This window comes from Camponotus floridanus, unplaced genomic scaffold (genome assembly GCF_003227725.1).
Source record: "Camponotus floridanus strain SB8 unplaced genomic scaffold, Cflo_v7.5 scaffold80, whole genome shotgun sequence".
NCBI classification, from domain to species: Eukaryota; Metazoa; Arthropoda; class Insecta; order Hymenoptera; family Formicidae; genus Camponotus; species Camponotus floridanus.
Window position 1 is genome coordinate 322218 of NW_020229850.1, and position 20595 is coordinate 342812.

General features: G+C 29.5%; 1 protein-coding gene across 1 annotated transcript; it reads left to right on the forward strand.

Annotated features, from left to right (window-relative positions):
* The first annotated feature begins 216 nt into the window (after positions 1–216).
* Positions 217–6796, forward strand: LOC105258489. The gene is made up of 4 exons (XM_011269753.3): positions 217–438; positions 1569–1629; positions 2866–3048; positions 6472–6796. Exons 1-4 carry the CDS (start codon positions 434–436, stop codon positions 6652–6654), a joined length of 432 nt encoding a protein of 143 aa, XP_011268055.2. The 5' UTR covers positions 217–433; the 3' UTR covers positions 6655–6796.
* The last annotated feature ends 13799 nt before the right edge of the window (positions 6797–20595 follow it).

The window sequence follows — 20595 nt, forward strand, 5'->3', positions numbered from 1 at the left end:
GCAAAAACTTCGTGCTCTTCAATTCGTTGCTCGTGCTAAACGCACCATCATTTATGGTGGCGGTATGTGGGTGTATTGGCTCATCGTGTTTTTTGTTTATTATGCCAGCACGCTGCCTGGCTTATATTGTGCCAGTAATGTAAATGCGTAGGCTGTTCCGCTCTTGAAACCACAACCGATGATACATAAACCCGTTCGAAGCGGAGGGAGCGAACAAGCTTTCTACGTAAAGTCTCTCCGCAAAGTCGATTCGCGAATCGCGCGATTATTGACCAGAAAGATTATCTTCCTCTGATCACTCTCGATCGATTTTTTGTAGAAGTGAATATTTTTGCGTTAACGCGTGTGTTGGTGCGTCGATCGTGTACGAATACGAAGAATAATTAGCTTTTTATTAACGAGCTCAAAAACGCGATTGAAATTTCACGGTGCAATGATGTATGATGGTTTTATTCACGTTTCATTCGGATTAATTGCGAATTACGGAATTTGCACGAACGTTACGCGATCGTTAACTCGGCAGAATATTTTCCGGATGGAAAAAGCGACCACCCTTCGGTGGCTCCTTTTTCGTTTAATTAATCGCGACTTGAAACTCACTGCGCTACGAACATAGCCGCTTTAATTCTACCTTAACAACATTCATAAATCTGCGAATAAAATTCTGCTATCCACAGCTCGCACAATTAGCGAGAATTAAAAGCGCTGGGAACTAATTTTGGCTGTAACAATTGTTCAACGATGTAATCGTATTATAAAAAGAAGAAAATAACGTAGTTAAATTATTAATCGCAACTACGATTTGAATGAGATTTTGTATATGAGATTTAATGATTTGAATTTTTGTCGATTTTTGCGTATAATTAAGATGACGTGACAAAGAGATAATCTCACAAAATAATTCGATCGAAAATTTAATGCAAAAAATTGAAAATGCTATGAGATAAACATATTTGTTTACAATATACGATAAAAACAATTAATATTTTTTAAATAACATTCGTCAATTATCGATTTTAATAGTTTAATTTAGCATCATCATCAATTCACAAATATTATTTTTTTATAAAATATAAATATAATATTCTTGATAATTTTCTTAATTATTTCAATATATTTTACGTATTTTTCTTTTTCTTTTTCAAATTCAATTTTTATTTTGCTTTTTTAAATTCGATATTCAAACTTAACTTGCTGCTTTTACCAGCATAATTCTTATATCTTAATGGCATATCATTTATAGTGAAATTTTTCCAGCTTGTTAGCTTGTTTGGAGATTCTCGGGAAAGGAAGAAACTTTCTCTCTATATCTCGCATCTCTTTGACACCTAAAGTTTTAAGTGTTATTAAATTTTTACAACTAAATATTCAGTACAGGAGTAATGAAGGACAAAGTTTTGAAACTATAGTTCTTTATTTTTAATATATAATACTCAGAGACCCAGAGCAAAAGAGAGAAAAAGAATTTATCAGAAAAAGTAAAGATCAATCTTATGACTCGGCGACAGATTGTGCTACGTATAATCAAACTGATTCACTTTTGTGTGAAAATTTTATGTCACCGTCAGTGCCATGCCGCTTAGATCGGAGATTTCATCGAGGGACAATCTTAATACTCTCACGCAATCGGTTGGTTTTCCACACGAATATCTTTAACGATAGCGATTCCACTGCGATAACTGTGAGATAATATCATCTTGTGTGGTTACGTGCAGCAAATTTTGCATCGAATGGTCGATCAAGGCAAAGCGTTTAGATTCTATGCCATACATATATAGGCGTTTCCATTACGACTATTCTAACTGCGATGATATCGTTTCTGTTCGTACGCCTTGGGGAAGTAAAACGCTCGCGTTATCTCTGTTCTGTTCGGCATATCTGCATCCGGCGGAAGCATAATTTGAATATGATAGTAGAGATGTTTGCACATATCGCTAGGCTAGATTTACATAAAATGTGAACCGTTACAGCTGCGCGATTTGTTAAAGAGAACGCGAAACATAAAAGGGCGTTAAAGGGTGCGCGAGCGAGTACGTGAAATGAAAATGGATCTGCCACTTTGGACGCAATCGCGCGTCAGTATTTAATGTGCATGCCCCTCGCCTATTTCGGATCGTCCTTCGCACTTGTCGTTCGCAGATACCACACGTAAAACCGGCGACGTGAAATAAATGAATTCTGGGTTAAACGTGCTCGAAGCCGGGCCCGCGTAATTTGTTTCGTTGCGCATCTGCTTGAAATCCAAATGCAGGTTTTATCGTTTAAATAGTTGTCATTAATTGTTTACTAGTGGGCAATCAAGCGCTTATATACACGAGGTCTGATAATTAAAATAAAATTTAGTTTTGTTATTTAATTTTATACACATACAAACATATATAAATGTAAATGTTATAAATAGCGTTTAAATTAATGTTGCTTTTTTAAAACTGGAATTCTTTCGTGCCTATACATTTATTCCAGTGATTTTCTCAGCATATTTTTCTGTTATTAAAAGCATTCTAAGAATTTTTCAATAGAAATATTTATATCGAAAATTCGATTGTGAAAGCTTTTAAATTTGTGCTATTTCTCATTTTATTTCGAGTTAATTGAATGAATATACATAAAAGGAATAAAGCAATACTTGAAACAATTTTCTTCAAAATAATTCTCATGTAAATAATTTCATAAATGCTGTTGAATTTATAAGTCAAATGGCAATGTTTCTACGTAGTTTGTTTCTACAAATAAAATGCATCATGACACAAAACAGACGATTTAATGAACTAAATGTTGGGGAACAACGAGATAAATGCGAGATAAATTCTCATCCATGAAAAAGTGTTCAAAAAAAATATGCGCATGGAACATTTCTGTTGGCAGGAGGAACGACGTCGTACCGGAAGGTATGTCGCAGGCGGAACAGCTCTCGCAGTTACATTACTCGGACTGCATCATTTGCTTCTTCGAGGCGCGTCCACAATAGCGGGGGTATGCATACCCGCCATCATAATGGTCTTGTACATAATCTGGGTGCTGTACTCCGCCCATAGGGACAGACGGAAGGTAGTGAGAAATGTTTTGTTATTTTTATTACTCTTCCTCTTTTTCCATCTATCCTTTTCTTTCTTTCTCTTTCCCTCTCTCTATTTTAAATCACAGTAAAATCAGCAAAGGCCACAAGATTGCGTTTCCGATAAATGCCAACAAAGTGTACAAATAATTGCGCGTTATATTTTTGAAATGTAATCCGGCATTGAAAATCGGCAACATGAACGATAACATAATCTCTATTGCGACGTTTGACATTTTACGAATGGTCGTCTCTCTCGGTTTATTACCTTTCACCTTTACGCACTTCATTCTGCTAATGAGATCCTCCGGGGAAATTAGGAAACGCTGATTCATGGAAAAAGACGAAAATTTTTATGCGAAACTCGCAAAAGGGTTTTCTTGTCGTAAATCAAACTTGAAAAATGATGAGATTCTTGATTGATCTTTCGTCGACGATTTATATTTAAGATGAATTTAAAGTAGACGTCATTTAACATAAGAAGCTTGTTGTGGAGTTTACATTTCGTTTAATATTAAAGGACTTTAAAACCGACTCCGAGCACAATAAAACATTCATAGCTGTATTAAACTGTTATAGTGACGATAAAAAAAATCTCATACTATTCGCATAGAATTCGCATACGCGTCTCTTTGCCACCTTTTAATCTTTCATTGAAATTGCTTTATATATTGCAGCTTTTTTTGCATACTCGTCACCTCACTTTGAAACGTTTCTCGTTTAAACTTTATTTCACTATTCTCTTTTCTCTCTTCACGTTCTTTTATGAAATGTAATTAATTTAACGAATATAACATGGCACGCGTTATGTATAGCACTATTTTGCCATTTTTCTCTTGCAAAAATAAATCTGGTGAATATAACGCCAGATATTTTTATATAACCTGCATATGTTGAAACTCTATTTTTACAAAAACATTTATATAAATCGCTTATATTGTGTAAGTGTTCACACATACAAAGAAACATTTTTCTTAGCGTTTTAAATGTATTGATTTTTGTCGAAGAAAATACGATGTTAAAAGAGATATTTAGATCTTAATCAATTGTATAACGTGATACACAAAAAATCGATATACGATAAAAAAACGATAATGTTATTTTAATTTCTACTTGTTTTAATAAAAATGAAATTATTTAGAATGATATAGTTTTAAATATATAAAAAATATTATAAACAAATAAAATAAAATAAGTGATAACTACATATTTCTGCTTTACTATAGAATTTTAAAAAGCACCGGATAGATATTTCTACTTTGCTATAGAATTTTAAAAAGCACCGGAAATTTAAAAAACAGCTTTAGTCAGTGGTGCGTGAGAAACGTTCTTTTGTCAGATTGTAAACAAGCATACCGAACGAAAATACAATCAAATTCCTCTTTCTACGATAAGCGGATATAAACTCCAATAGACCGGAATAGTTCCAGATGTGCGTGTTACATTCCGAATATCAAAATTAATTGATATTCGTATTGACATAAGATGTGACAAAGTCAATCTGTTGGTAAAATAAAGCATGTGAATAGGACTATCGATCCTTTTATGGTATCACTGAAATCACTGACAATACGCAAATCTGATGGAAATAGAACATTTACATTATCGATTTATCAAACAACTCTTCTCGCGCTCTTTCAGTTAGAGCTGATAATATCATGCTGGATGTCGCATAATGACGTGGTCAATTAAATTGATGCTTCGCATCGAGCTGTCTCGGGATCGGATTACAACGAACTACATTCGATCGCTTGCTATCGATGCAGTCTGCAATGCGATTGCTACTGCAATTGGATGCAATGCAACTGAGACAGCACTAAACCGATGAGAGTATCGGGTGATAATTTTGTTCCTCTATGTATAGAAAGACCATAAAGCTGTTCATTGACGCGGTTAATTTTGAATTATTCGCGAAAATTAAACATAAAAAAATATGTAATTAGAACATTGTGTCTTGTAATGTCTTATAATTAAGTTATATGAGTTTTATAGACGCACAACACACTCTCATACAAAATTTCTAATGTATTTCTTGATCGTTTAAATTAATGTTACCTCCTTTGAAGTAGACAAAATCTAACTGGTACACATATCTTATTTGAATCGCACAAAGTGTACATAAATAGAACACCACATATAAATGCAACGTTGCACAATTAGCGCGCGTTTGAGTTTACCCATTACGTTATGGCAGGCTTTGCCAGTCATGCGTAGTAAATGTTGTATTATCTCTATTTCGATACATGTACATAATTATTATGCTACATGATGCTCACATGACAAGCATATATGGTTAAATACATGTTTACGCCAACTATTACATACTTCTCCATAACGCTCAGTGAATTTTCGATGTCAGTTACAGGTGCAGTAACTTCCTATTCAATCTCGTTTCTAATTTGGGTTAAAATAAAGAGTCGTTTTAAATAGTCAAAAACTCATATTTACAAAGAAAAAAATTAAAATTTCGTATCACATTTATAACACATATACAAAATATATTTATAAATTGGATCTCAATAATAAATTATAAATATATTCTATTTCTGCGAATTTATTGGTATAATCTTTTTTATTTATAATTTTTTATTCATATCTCAGATTATGTTATTAGAAGGTAAAATCGAAAATTAAACAATACTATTTTAGAGAATTAAGTTTTTAGATTAATAAATAAATTTTTTGATTAAATAAAAATATATTTAAACATCCGAATATAATCATGAAGAAAAGCTGAAAAAATTTACTTTATTAATATTTATTGATTAATAACTTAAATGTATTAAAAATATTGCTGCTAGATCAAAAAAGAAAAGAAAATATCAATTTATATTTTATTATATTTTATCAAAAAAATTTTGAATTCTGCTTTATATAAGAGCTTTATATAAAATGCTTTATATATGTATAAAGTGTTATATAAGATTACATAATCTGTGTTATATAAGGTTACATAATATTTTATATTTTGAATAGAACAGAATTTTGCACTGCTACAAATTTAAAATCGTTACCCGCGGATACAATTTATAGAAAATATAAGGATTTGAAGATTAAATGGCAACTAGTAAATTTTACCTCTGGAATAAAACTGCTGGAAGTTAAATGGCATAACTGTTCTCTGCGCGAAATTTGAAGAACCACTGCGACAAGGATCGTACCTTTGAGCGATATTTTCAATTTTCGCGAATAGCATGCGCGAAATCGGACTGTGTGTGACAGCGCGGGCAATTAAATTGGCTCGGAACCAAAGCTGCGTCACGCGAATTGATTCAATTATGCCGGACGTCCGTCTCGACGTTGACGCTCACTCGCACAAATTATGGATTGCGCACTTTGCGTATATGTCAACGCAAGCATTTTGCGGTCCATGATATATATATATATATATATATATTATCAATTGATGATTTCAGGAGTTGAGATTCGCGACGGCGATGCAGTTGACTGAAGTGATTAGCATCCCTACCAGATCCAGATCTAACGTTATTTGCAAGAATTCTACAAGCGACGATAATTTAAGGAAAAATTCGTCAAATTTATACAAATCGCAGAGCCTTCGCGAAAATCCTACTTTTTTTGATAAAGATGAAGCGTGAGAAAATCAGTTTAAAATCTGAAAAATATTTGGAACAATTATTAAGTAAATATAATTTAGGAATATAAGTTTTACTATAAAAAGATGCTCAAAAATACGTCGTATATTTTGCGTTTAGTTTGGGAGAACGCATTTCTAAAAAATTTCGTAAAACACATATATATGACATACTTTTTTATAGTCTCCAAGTTCTTTCTTGTAAAACATATTCCTGTAATAAAGATTCTTTCTGTTATTTGTAATTTTATTTGTCCTGAAAATTGTAAGGGATCTTGTTGAATTAAGTTAAAAGTTTAATGTACAGAATCTCGACAAAGAAAAATTTTTAAAAATAAAGCTGTCAATCTTGTGATCAATAATCTTTTGTTAATTATTGTTATGTTAGTTCGAAAAAATACACAAATATTTATTGTCATAAATACTCATAATATCTAACATCAAAATACCATGTAATGGCAGTAATAAAGGCGTAAAACATAAATTTACCTTATTTGTTTGATTGAACAATTAAATCTTTATAAAGAAAGAGAACACTAGATTGAATCCATTATCATGATCTATGCTGCAATTTATTTTCATAATATGGTGTTAAAAAAGTTTCCCCCAGCTTTTTCTCATCTGTCAATTATTCTATACAACGTGACATCTAATTAAATTTTCAGATTTATTATTTTTAGATTTATTCAATTTTATTATAGATGCAAAGAAAAATTTTTCTTGTCAAAATCGAAAACGATGTTGTTTGATGGTTAAAATATATGCACGCTTATAGGTGAACGTGACAAGCAGTACATACATATTTCGCGAGTCGATTGAGCAGAACTTGGAGCGAATCACAGCAAGTCGTAACTAATCCGGATTCCATCTTAGCGCGGTAATAAGATTCGTTTACGGCATGCGATTGCGTCTATCTTTTAAGAGTTTCATCGTACGAAAAGAGTTCACCATTACTTTTCACCGATGGAAATGCAATTCCACAATATTTAAAGAAAAATCGTGTCCTATTTATTTTAAAATATTACGTCGAAAAATAAATAAATAAACATAAATAATTATTCATACTCATTTGTCTTCTGATGGAAAATCAATCTGCATAAAAAATCATTCTATAATTAGGTAATTGTAATTATAAATTAAAAACAATTAAAATTATGATTTTTCTTGCGCGTGCAATAAGATGCATTTTAATACATTATACAATATTTTTATTACTGTACACGCAATCATTTATTGGTTCGATGACGTAAAATAATTCGAGAGTTCTCTTGAATCGATCGATCGAACTACAACCAACTTGATGTTATACTTAATTCGTACCTCTTGTATTCTCAACATAGAAAGTTCCGTATTGTTGTGGTAATCAGGTTGTCGGATATAACCGAAAGCCCCGAAGTAAGCCACTGAGATGAGAAGCTCGGTTGTCACGAAGAAAGTTTCAAGTACATTCATGGAAAATGTGCAGAGTTGTGGTACTATGTAGTTTACTAACTAATAAAGAACTCTATGTACATGCTAAATAGAGGAAAAGAGAGAGTTATAATCTCTCTTAAACAGCTATTGATATAGTACAAAAAAAAATTAAGAGAAATACATGTCTTTATTACATGTTTATCTTCAAAGAGAAAAAATAATATTTGAATAGACCCTTATTATGTCCGACGTAATTTATTTATATCGATGCTGTAAGATATTATAATGATTTTATGTAAATCGCTCATGTGTCATAGAATCGCGCTAAATTTGCACTAATATCTAATAATTGCGTTGATTGAATCGCAGTGATTATTCGCACTCAGGGCGATGCGTGAAAGCCGGATCATCGAGTTTAATGATCTCTACGCAACCGCAACATCCATAAGTAATCGCATGCGATTACTGTTTAATTAATACATGATTTATTTACGTTACATAAGCTCGTGCAACTCCAGGTATTTCAACCAATGATTTAGGTAAACGCATTACAGTAAAAGCTCCATTATTAGTAGTTCGATATATTAACGACTCTCTATGTGCAATCACATATTTGCGAACCTAAAATTTAATATTTAATATTTAGTTGTTCGCAAAAGAGATTAATAAGAATGAAATAATTAAAATAATTGATGATTCAGAACGAGTGTAATAAACTTTATATATTAAAATAAACAAATATATTTAAATAAACAAATTTTTTGGGAGGTTATTTTGAGTAAAAAAAAATGTTATATGAAAATAAATTCTACTCAATATTTACGTAATTACAGAAGTTGTAAAATATTCCTGCTATCATAGTAAAATTATTATAATCATAATAAAATCATAAAGACCTGATTTATAATCACAATAAAATCATTATAAACATCTGATATCTCACATTTTTTGTTTTGCTTTGATTTCTCACTTTCTATCAAGCATGTGCATTTTATTGTAAGCAGCAAAATTTTATTACTTTTATAATTATATAAATTTTGAGAATAAAACCTATGTTCATATGACATTTTTTATTCAGAATTTTTCGTTCCGAATCACTCTGCATGAATTATCCTGTCTGAATTATTAATGCATAATATAGGATAACTCTGGACTAGAGAAAATTTTGGTTTTCTTTGCTCCTTTATAAACAAATAGAATAATATTCTGGCCACTTGCTTCAAACCTTTTACAAATACACACGTTATGCGAATATTTAAGAATGTTAAAGATCTAAAAATTTTATTTGCGCACATTTCATTATAATATGTATTGTAATAACATGTACCATGTACTTGTATAATTTTATGTACCATATATACTATATAATATCGTATCTTAATTGCGATACACATACATGTCAGATTTCACCATAATTCCTCATATTGAATCTCTGTAATATAGTAAATGAGATTATGTAACCATGTCAATCTCATAAGACAATACAATACAGATAGGTTGCATAAATATGACAATTATCGCTATTACGTTAACGCTAGATGCATTCCAATTTATGGTTTATTTCTAAAACAAAATTATTAGATTAATAATTCTTTGAAAGATTTATTTATTGTAATTTATAGAAAGTTTCGATGGAAAGTTCATATGTGTGCGTGCGTGCGTGTGTGTGTGTGTGTGTGTGTGTCATATACTCGAAATAGTACATGCTAAAAATAATCGTGATATAAAAATAACTCTGATATTGATATTTCATTATATAAGAATATTAGTTGTTCATATGTTTTACTATTTTATATTATTTTTGTATCGTTTTTACTCAGGATTAAAATAACATAAAAATAATTACAATATTTTCGAAAGTAATGAATAATTGTAAGTAATGTTATTACTTACTGTGTGATATTTAAAGAAAAAGGCGTTGATGCTTAAAGCTTGATGCTGTGTAAATCTGCCTGTCTTCTATGAGATGAATGGGCTTGGCTGACTTTAATCGGGCTGTAAAACTTTGTTCACCCCGATAAATCGACCGTACATCCTACACGAAACTCGTACATCAGCTTTACAACATGCTTTTGCGTGCTGAAGCTTACCTTTATAATCATGGCTTATAACATTATGTTAATTAACACAGTTTTATTTTACAAAAAAAATTATACATCAAATGACATAAATTTTTATTGTTATGCATACATGATATATTAAATTGCACTTGTAATCAATCACATGCAAGATAATAAAAATTTCATGTGTTCTACATGAATGTTATTCTTCTCTCTCTAAATAAAAAATAGAGGTTGCGCAGTAATAAGTGATGAAAATACGTCAATCGGTTCGTATATTGAAACTTTTTTAATCCGATAATTCCCCCGAGATTGAACTTCGTTAAATCAATTTTTTTGTATCGTCTATATTCTTTTCGATTACACGTGCGAGTGCGAAAGCTTAGACTTTCACTCTATAAATCGGCACAGCTTGCAAAGCATCCAAGTAAAAAACACCGATCTTACAGAGTAACAGTTACGTTACAAAAAGATAGGATGATTTCAAGTACTTGAGGAACACGTCGAAGAAAGTACTTGAACATTATATCTGGTTCATAGTGTTTAGAGAAACTTTCTTATACGGTGGGCGAAGAGTTATTGGTGACTTTATAATAGTCTCCAACGGTCTGAAAAAGAAATAACGCTTGTATGTACATAAGCTTCTCCTACGCTCTTACACTCAGAAATTGCAACTTGAGATAACTTTCAACGAATTAAATCCCTTGCAGCTGACGTTAGAAGACAAGATGTTTGCCTAAAGTTAATTATTGCGCTGTATCATTTCTGTCATTCGCTGTGAAAATTAAAACAGAGAGAGAAAGATAAATATAAAATATTTTTTTGGTACGTAAAATATTTCAAGATACATTATTTAAATTTTTTATCCTTTATTCGACGGTTTGTTTGATTTAGAATTGATGTTTAATTAACAGAACAAAAATAGTAGCTATATTAATAGTTTCGTATTATAAGTGAATCGAAAGGAAATGTAAAAGAAATGCAAATAAATCGAAAGGAAAATGTAAAGAAAATGTAATTACATGAAAAAAAGTTATTGTTTATCAAATCTTAAATAGATCTTATCATTGTAAAGTTTTGCGCGGGCCGACTAGTAGTAGATAAATCCCGGATTTCGATCCTGACTCTCGTCCCGTATGTCTCGTATAGAAGTTGGAGATGAAAAATCCGTTTTCTAAAGCGCATATTGAGTACGGGTTGACGGTTCTATCTTGTAAAAATCTCCTGTCATGGAAAGAAATGCTTCGGATGGCGAATTGCGAAGAAAGCTAAGGTCTATCCTCCGTCTATAGAGCTAAAAGCAGAGGAGAAGAGGATTTTTGAAGACGTTATGAAAGTTTAACTTTAAGCATCATTATTAATATGTCAGAATATATGCAACTTTTAAAATTCAAATATAAATAAAATATAAATTTAATACATAAATTTTATGGTATTTTTTATTATATTTAAATTGGTTTTATAAACTTTATTAAGTACAACAATGAGTGAAAATAAATTTGAGGAAGAGAGAGATAGAAAGCGCAGTAAGACATATATGTAAGTAAGACATGTATCGTAACACGTATCCAATCTTTTGATTCATCTGTCGACTTGAAGTAGGTCAACTTCTCAGAAGAAAAGAGAAGAGGAAGTAACTACTGTTGCGTTCCGATTCTGTATGCGAACCGCAACAAGACGCAGTGGAAACAAACGTCTCGTGAGTATGGCACATACTGCATGTTCGCGTATACACATATAACAATGTATTCTGCATAATGAGTATTCCTGGCACGATCGCGTAAGATAGGTCAAGGAACGCGATGTTCTGCTCGCTCGATTGAACTAGGATATCGGCATGATGATGAAGCTCGAAGAACGAATCTCCGCTTGGCAACAACCGCAATCAGGAGCAGCGAATGTTTTATGGCGTAATGCCGTCTTTTCAATATCGCATAAACGAAAGTGTTCGATGTCATTCCCGTCATTTTACGACCGTCGTATATTTCTCATGCATAAGTTATCGGATTCTTTTATTTGATGCGAAAGATTATTGCGTTACCGTTTTACGACAACTCAAAGCGGGATTTTTATGCGACGCGCGCGCGATTTCTCCTTTATGGAATTTTTCACGACGTGTATAGCGTAAATGAGAGAAAGACGTACGTGAACTTTGACTTGGTCTTTTTTTGAAAAGATCATTCCATGAAATAGTAAACTATGCTGCTGTAAAACTAATGTCAACTTGTAATTCGTAAATGAATTTCAGTTAAAAGCTGTTAGAGTGTTGAAATTATCAGAGTGTATGAAAATTATATATTTAGCTTAATATTATAGAAATATATATATATATATATATATATATATATATATAACAACTTTTTATTGCTGCGTTAATTTTCTAATCTTTAATAAATACGAAAATCTAAAGATACATAAATTATTTCTAGGATAAATGCTAATAAGTGACAATTTGCTAATAAAAGTAATTTTTTACAATAAGTTTAATTTGCTGCAATAAATTGTAATGGTCATTTTGCAAAATATGTTTTCAACAAACCTGAAATTAATATATAGTTGTATGTTTATAGATGCTAGTTTCTGTGTTGACATATATATTTGCTTATAAATGGCTCTGATAGGGCAGCAATAGTTCATCAAACCATTCCAAGTTAATCGGTCATACGGCCACCACGGAATTCTAAACAAGCATCACGAATTCGTGATTGTCCCCATAAATTTCGAATACTATTATTATGGTTATATCTACATTTTCGTCGAGGTCTTTATTCGATTATCTCAATTCTCGAGTTTCATTTACAGATAATGCATATAGATATTTTTTATTAACGAACGGCTAGCAAATTTATTTACCGCTCATTGTATATAATAAATTAATAATTCAAAAAAAAAACTGTTAAAATAATAATTATAATAATATTGTATTATTCGATTTATTAGCATCTAAAAATTGTATGGATATTGTTACAATGCCGATTTGAATGTCGGCTCAAATTTGTTTAATCATGATGTGTATATAATAATATAATTTTCATATAATTGCGGTAACATCTATAATTTATCTATAATAATAGTATTAATCACATAGCTATTCCAAATTATTTAAATCGCGTAATCTTGCATAAAATACAAATAATATACAGCCACAAATTTGTGTTCATAGTTCAGGTAATAATATTTTTTGCTTAATTTAGAATTTTTTTATTAACTAGTATCTGCAAAATTTTTTTCTAGATCGTAAACAATTAAAATTATTTTTAATTGAAATTATTTATAGAATTTTTAAATTACAAAATATTACTTTTCTGTTATTTTTATTATTGATAGAATATGTACTTTATATATCTGTTTTGCTATTGATTTTTCAAGAAAGAATAATCTTGTTATTATAAATCAAATGATTTTAAAATAAAAAATGTCAAGCACATAAACTCTAACTATTCTTGAAAGTTAAGTAACTTTTTTCAGCGTGGTTAGTAGAGTGCCATACAAAATTTAAAAAATCCTCTCACATAGAAAATTACTGATTGTGAATATTCTACTTGAATTTTACCTGAAATTAAAAATTTTACACGTAAATCATAAATAAATATTATTAGAAGAAATATTATGTTTCTTATATTGTATATTTTTATATATAAATTATTTTTATATGACCTATATTAGCAACGAATGAGAAATATAAATTAATATATTAAAATAAGCATAATAATATATTAATAATATATTAATACATGAAATTAATAATAACAGTAAAAAAAGTAATAATGGCGTCGTTGATTGTTATACATACAATCGCTAGAATTAAGTTCGTTATTACGCCAACATAATGGCTACTGGATATAATTGCTATTATAGTTATGGCTGTTGCCATAGAACATTACTGAAGTTTGCTTAATTCTGCGAAAGAAATAGCAGTCTCCGAAGTGCAAAAGTGGTTTTTAGATAAGATAAAAAAGCAAAGTTAATTTTATGAGAAAGTTATGTAAAGAGAATTCTCTATCTTCCAACTAATACGTACGTTAGTTCAACAAAAGCAATACAAATGACGTAATATCATATTGTTTAAAAAATATAATTGGAATCGATATATTTTTTTTTATATTTGTTTAAACATTGTGAGTATCATGTTGCTTTTAATGAGAAAGATTTTAACGAAGTTTGCCATGTAATTAAACGTTAGCTTTGAGAGGTCTATCGTACATTAGCACAGCCATTTTTATGGAAATACGCAGCCGTGAATGGACACGTTAATGTAATTACATCTAGTGGTACGGCAAAATATTCGTTGCGAGTGAATTTCTACGTATAAGTGCGAAGAGAGTATGTAAGAGAGTGAAAAATGGATGACAATTTGAAAGTTCGTGACACACACACATGCATACACTTTTCTTGTGCAAAAATAATTTCTAGATATGTTTTGAAAACTAAAAAGAACTGTTGTGAAAATAACTTGCACTTTGGCTTAATAATAGTATAATTATACATTTAATAATAATATTATTAGCCGCATATTAATATATAAAATATATTAATATATAAAATTAATATATAAAATAGAATATATTTTTTAACTTTTATGTATATTTCATTGCAAATATAATATATCTGTTACGAAAAAAAAAAAAAAACATTTTATTTCCTAAAATAAAATGATGTTACGATAAATACAAGCAATTGCATGAATGAAATGCGAGTAAATCATTTTGTGTAAAAATAAATCCCTTGCGGCAACAGTTTTTAGTTTTTGAAACATGCTGCTCGTATTATTGAACAATCTTTTGTACACAACAATTCATCATTTTCACGGAATATCCGCGAAATAGTTTTGCATATATATGTATATGTATATAGAATATCGTGTATCTATCAGACTAAATTTTAAATCTTTCAGAAATTACACACAATTAATTCTATATACGATCTGGATTTTTAATGATGCAATATATACTAATTTAAGTAATATCAATCAATTTGAGTTCAATTATTCTAACAAATTTTTAAATTAAAATACTTAAAATAAACTATTTGTCCAAAATTTATTGAGAAAAATTTTATTATCTATTTGTATAATTAAAAATTAGTCTGCTAGTTGACCTTCCAAACGCTTACAATTAGCTATTAATATATATATATATATATATATATATATATATATATATATATACGTATGTATGTATTTTGAATAGAAAATTGATTTTAATTTAATTACTGTAGTTGACGCGTATATGTGTCTGTAGAAATGTATTAGTCTGTATGTAAATACCACAATTGTGTGAATATACATTATAACAGTTATGAGTTGTGGCGTGCTTTTAAAGAAGGTTTTCATCGAGATTTATACACAATAAGGGACTTCGATATAACAACGCACCTTAGAAGAAACAGTCATATTGGATGCGTTCCTAAAAGTTGGTCAATAGCACATTTATAATTTTTGCCCTAAATATATTGCTGCCAAAAGTAACTGAGAACGTGATATTGAATGATAATATATCGGCTAACCATTTATTTTACTTGCAAAATTTTATATTTGCAAGGAGAATATAATGTTAAAAACATAATCTATACTTAAAAAAGTAAAATTAATTATTTGAAAGTATCAAAATTGTTGCTCTTATTCTTGTAATGTTGATTAGTTAGATCTCGGTTAGTTATCTGTGATCTGTGCATTATTTCGATCTATTATTAAGTTAAGGTAATTAATTTTAATTAAGTTAATTAAGTTCGATGACAGTTCAGTAACAACATTTTGGTGACATTTCGTATATCGTAAGCGAGGTTAGTAATTATAGTTAATAATTATAGTTGATATTTATTTATGAATTTATAAATTTAATTATATTTTATTCTAATTTAATTATGTTTTGTTATATCTGATTGGCGGTGTGAATGTTATTGAATTCAGTTAGATGATAGTTTGGTGATAATTCGGTGACGCTTTACATACATCGTGCAGATTAATCATAGTTTTATTAGATTGACATTTATTTGTAAAATTTATTAATTTAATATATTTAAAATGTATTTAAAAGTGTATATTTGATTAATGATGATAGTGATCAAATATGGTTGAGTGAATATTATTGAGTTAGTTCATATCATGAACGAAATTAATTAATAATAATATTTTGGAATATTTTATTTAGATTGTTGGTGAGGAAAAGATGCTAAACTAATTGTATATCTAGAAAGATTTTGTAAGAAGCAAAGCACATCTTAAAATAATCTATTCTAGGACATTTTTTTTATTTTACATGCAATCACCTGTTATAAGGAATGATCAAATAAAGCTCCACTCAAGACTATTCTTATCATGTCAATAGTTGATTATTAATAATTTGATTGCTGGAAACTTAGTTCAGTTCTTGACATAGTTCCTATACACATCAACAAACTGTTTCAAGAATTTGTCTAAAATCAAAAGTAAGTTTCTGTCGTCTTGTTATAATATATTATAATTAATTATTGTATAAAGCTAAATTTATATGAAGAGGAGTAGCAGCAGGAGCATAATGTTTTAATTAAAATAATAAAATAATTGAAACACGCATGCTATATATGTATACATATACTAAATGTACAAAAAACAGTATTATTATTATTGTAAAGAGATGCAGTCGAATTATAAATATACAGCACATAGATCATTGGACAGACATTTACAAGTAAAATAAATTGATGTAATAAATAAATAAAGAAGAAAAAATTAAAAAAAGTGAAGAACCCGCCGATGTTGTGAATGCGATTAGTTGCGCCAAGTCTATTGCAACAGGTTTCTATATTGATAGATTATATAATGTCAACATTGTCACAGTTAATTAGTTCTATACGGGCACATAATTACATCGATTATGAATACAACGATCCATTAAAGCAACACGCACGGTTTGAAGTCGATATTTCGCCGCTCAGTGTTTATTTTTTTGCAGCGAATAGGCGATTGGACGAGGCGATTGATATATATATATATATATATATATATATATATATGTGTGTGTGTGTGTGTGTGTGTGTGTGTGTGTGTGTGTGTGTGTGTGTGTGTATTTGTGTGTTATATGTGTGTATAAAAATCTTTCTTTTATTTATGTCACATTATTTCGCCAGGTATGTTGCTATTTTTCAATCGCCCACTTTCCATTCAGAAATTGCCTTTTGATATTCGTAAAAGCGAAAGTTCAGACGTTGCGGTTAACCGAGGGTTGCCTAAAAGTCTCTACATGTCATGTACAGTTTGTAATAAATTTATAACATGTTCTTTATTTCTTTTGTTTGCTTACATTATCGAATGAAAACAAAAAAAAGAGAAAAAAGGAAAGAGAAAATTCGCGACAAAATATCATTAAAAATTCTTCTACCTATATTTTGTGATTGATTAATAATAATTTGATTTGATAATATTTTGAATATCTTGTTATTTATTTTTAGTTTTGTTGCTTAATTGTATACTTCCAAATCTTTTTATATAAAATATCTCTATAATATTTTTCTTGATATCTATATAAAACTTTCTGTCCAGAGAAGAAAATTATGCATACTGATATTTTCTCTTTTTTTGCATTATCATTTTTTACTCGGAGATTACTTTACTTGGAGGTAATTTTGAAAAAGTGTTATCACAAATACATAGTCCTGCGATTGGACGATGAGAGTAACAAGGAATGCTTCAAAAAGTGCTTAATTATTTGTGTTGATATGAATATGTTATTTACTGACAACTCAGAGCAATTTAGAGATTGAATATATAATCATGTTTGCAGAATTAAAGTTGAACTGCTGAAACTCTAACACGCTTAAGTTGTCAATCACTTTACCAACACGAAATAATGCTAGTAATATAATAATGTATACAATACATATTAATCACATCATACAATTTTTATCAAACTAATTATATATAGAAAAAAAGGTTTATTAATTAATTATTAACGGATATTTAACTTTACTGAAATAACAAATTAAATATGGAACATACATATTACGATAATTGTAAATATAAGAGAAAAATTTTGTTTTGTATTTGTTTTATTATTTTCTCAGAGACATAAAAAATTATTTTCTCATATAAAATATTTTCTAGATATAAAAATATATACAAAATGTATACAAAAATTATATTTAAGAACAAATTTTTTTCTTGAATTCTTAAGTTGAATAAAAATATTTTTTACTAGTTAAGATTAAATAGTTTTAAATTAAATACGAATTAAATTAAATACGAATAATCACAAAATTTAAAAATTGTTAAGAGAATTATTCATTTTAAAAATTATCCACTTTTTCACATAAACTTATAATATAAATAATATAAATAACATAAATAACAGATAATTTTTCAAATTATATATATTTTTAAAGCAATATATGTACTTTATTTCTCTCTCTAATCATGCTAATACAAACACAATAATCTTATCAAAGTCATACATAAAAAGCTCAGATTTTTAGAAAGTAGCTTAATATTTTTTACAACTCATTATTATTATATCAGGTAAATTACAACTATTGAATTATAAATTAATTGAATTATAAATTACTAAATCACTATTTTTATTTAGTAAGCACAGCCATGAATTTTCCTCCATAGAAGAAAATACAGATCGTTGTCTTATTACGCGAGTAATTTAGAATAACTCGGTTTTAAAGCAGTAAATCCAATTCAAAGATATCGTCGTTGCTTACGAAATAGCGATTTTCTAAATCTACGGTCTCTACGTAAATCTGTGTGACCTCTCAGTGTGACAAATATTTACTACAGCAATAACTGGCTACTTAAAATAAAAATAGTTTGAATAAATTTTACACAATAATAATATCAATATGTTATGAAATCTCCGATGTTTATTTATAATCGTCTATATTTATTGATATTTATTCATCTGAGACTTCTCTCTTTATTTGTCCAATAATACAATAGAGATTCACGTTTATTGAGATTTCCTATTTGCAAAATGTATCTGCAATCTCGTCCAATATATGCATATAAAAATTCTACTAGCATAAAATCGCCAAATATTTCTCAAACCAGAGATAAAATAGGAAGAAAGAAAGAGAGAGAGAGAACAAAAAAATAACTAAGACAGGTTCCCGAGAGAAATAACAGAATAAATACATCGAGATGAAGAAGTTCATGCTTTCCGGAGATTTATGGCAAAATTATCCTCTTTAATCTAATGGAAGAAAGGTACCAGAATCTCGTGCGCAAAAACTTTTATACAGAAATTTCAAGTATCAACATCGCTCCGTCTAAACTTATCGAGGCATTGATTTTACATCACTCAAGCTATGAAAGCTCTTGTCAGTTTTTGCCGTTGCGCCATCATCAGGGACAACAGCGCGACAATTTAGTTTCTCCTTCGACGCTCGCGCCGTCCTGTAAAATCACTAAGTGTTTTTCGATTACCTGTTCCGGTTTCCGTGCTTCCGTTTAAAATTGCTATACCTCGGTTCCGTCGTTTATATAGAGGTGAAAGTTTAACGATGGCTTTCAGGCTCTCTTGCGTCGCGTAATAACGTCGAAGCATCATAAAGAGTATCGAGGCAAGTATTTACGAGTGCAAAACTGGCTGAACAATGAATGCGATCGTAAAAAAGATATTCGCTAAATGATTAGTAAGATAACATTATATAGTGGAACACTCAAGGATTTTCGTAAGAAAAAAACAACTTTGTTTTTCAATATATTCGCATGCTTTTTATATATTTAACTTGACAAATAACATAACATAGGAAGATGTACAACAGCACTCTAATGTAATGTAAAAATGTGCAACTCGCTTGACTTGTTTTACGAAAGAATTCCGAAAAAGGATTCGTTTTATAGCTGTATGTTCGCCCGCGCTGCTTTATTTCACGTTCAATTTGTTGCGTATAAAGTTGTTCTTGCGCACAAAGACATCGTAGACATAAAATGTACTTGTCGCAAAAATACACATCGCACAAAACGTATAACTCGCATGAAGGAAAATTAAATTTTCACATATCAATTATTTAGCAAGCGAACGATCAAGAAGATGAAATACAATGCGAATTTGTGGTTTTACGAGAGGGCCACGTAGGTGGATTGACAACCTTATCATTGACAAATACCACGGGGCAAATATATCTCTTGAAACTTTATTTTGTTAGTCAATAAAAAAGATTGAAAATCCTATCAAGTTAGGAAAAATCAAAATATTTCGATAAAGTCATATATACTATATGTAATATTCGTAATGAAAATTGTAGTATTTTTATATTCTAGAATTTTTTATACAATTCTAAATAAAGAAGTTTTTTTATTTGTCGAATAGTTCAATATTTATGATATAAATGGATGATATAAAAATATTAAAAAATTATATATTATTATGAAATAATATCGTTGAGAGAATATATTTTCATTTATACTTATCTTCTTTTCTCGGAAATTACTTGCAAAATCATGAATATAAAATGGACATTTCACGTGTAACATGATTTGATGTTTATAA

Excerpts from the sequence above, each read along its gene's own strand:
- LOC105258489 (XM_011269753.3), top strand. Across the intron at positions 1,630-2,865 it reads TTAATACTCTCACGCAATCG|GAGGAACGACGTCGTACCGG; the intron begins GTTGGTTTTCCA and ends TTCTGTTGGCAG. Across the intron at positions 3,049-6,471 it reads CCCATAGGGACAGACGGAAG|GAGTTGAGATTCGCGACGGC; the intron begins GTAGTGAGAAAT and ends TGATGATTTCAG.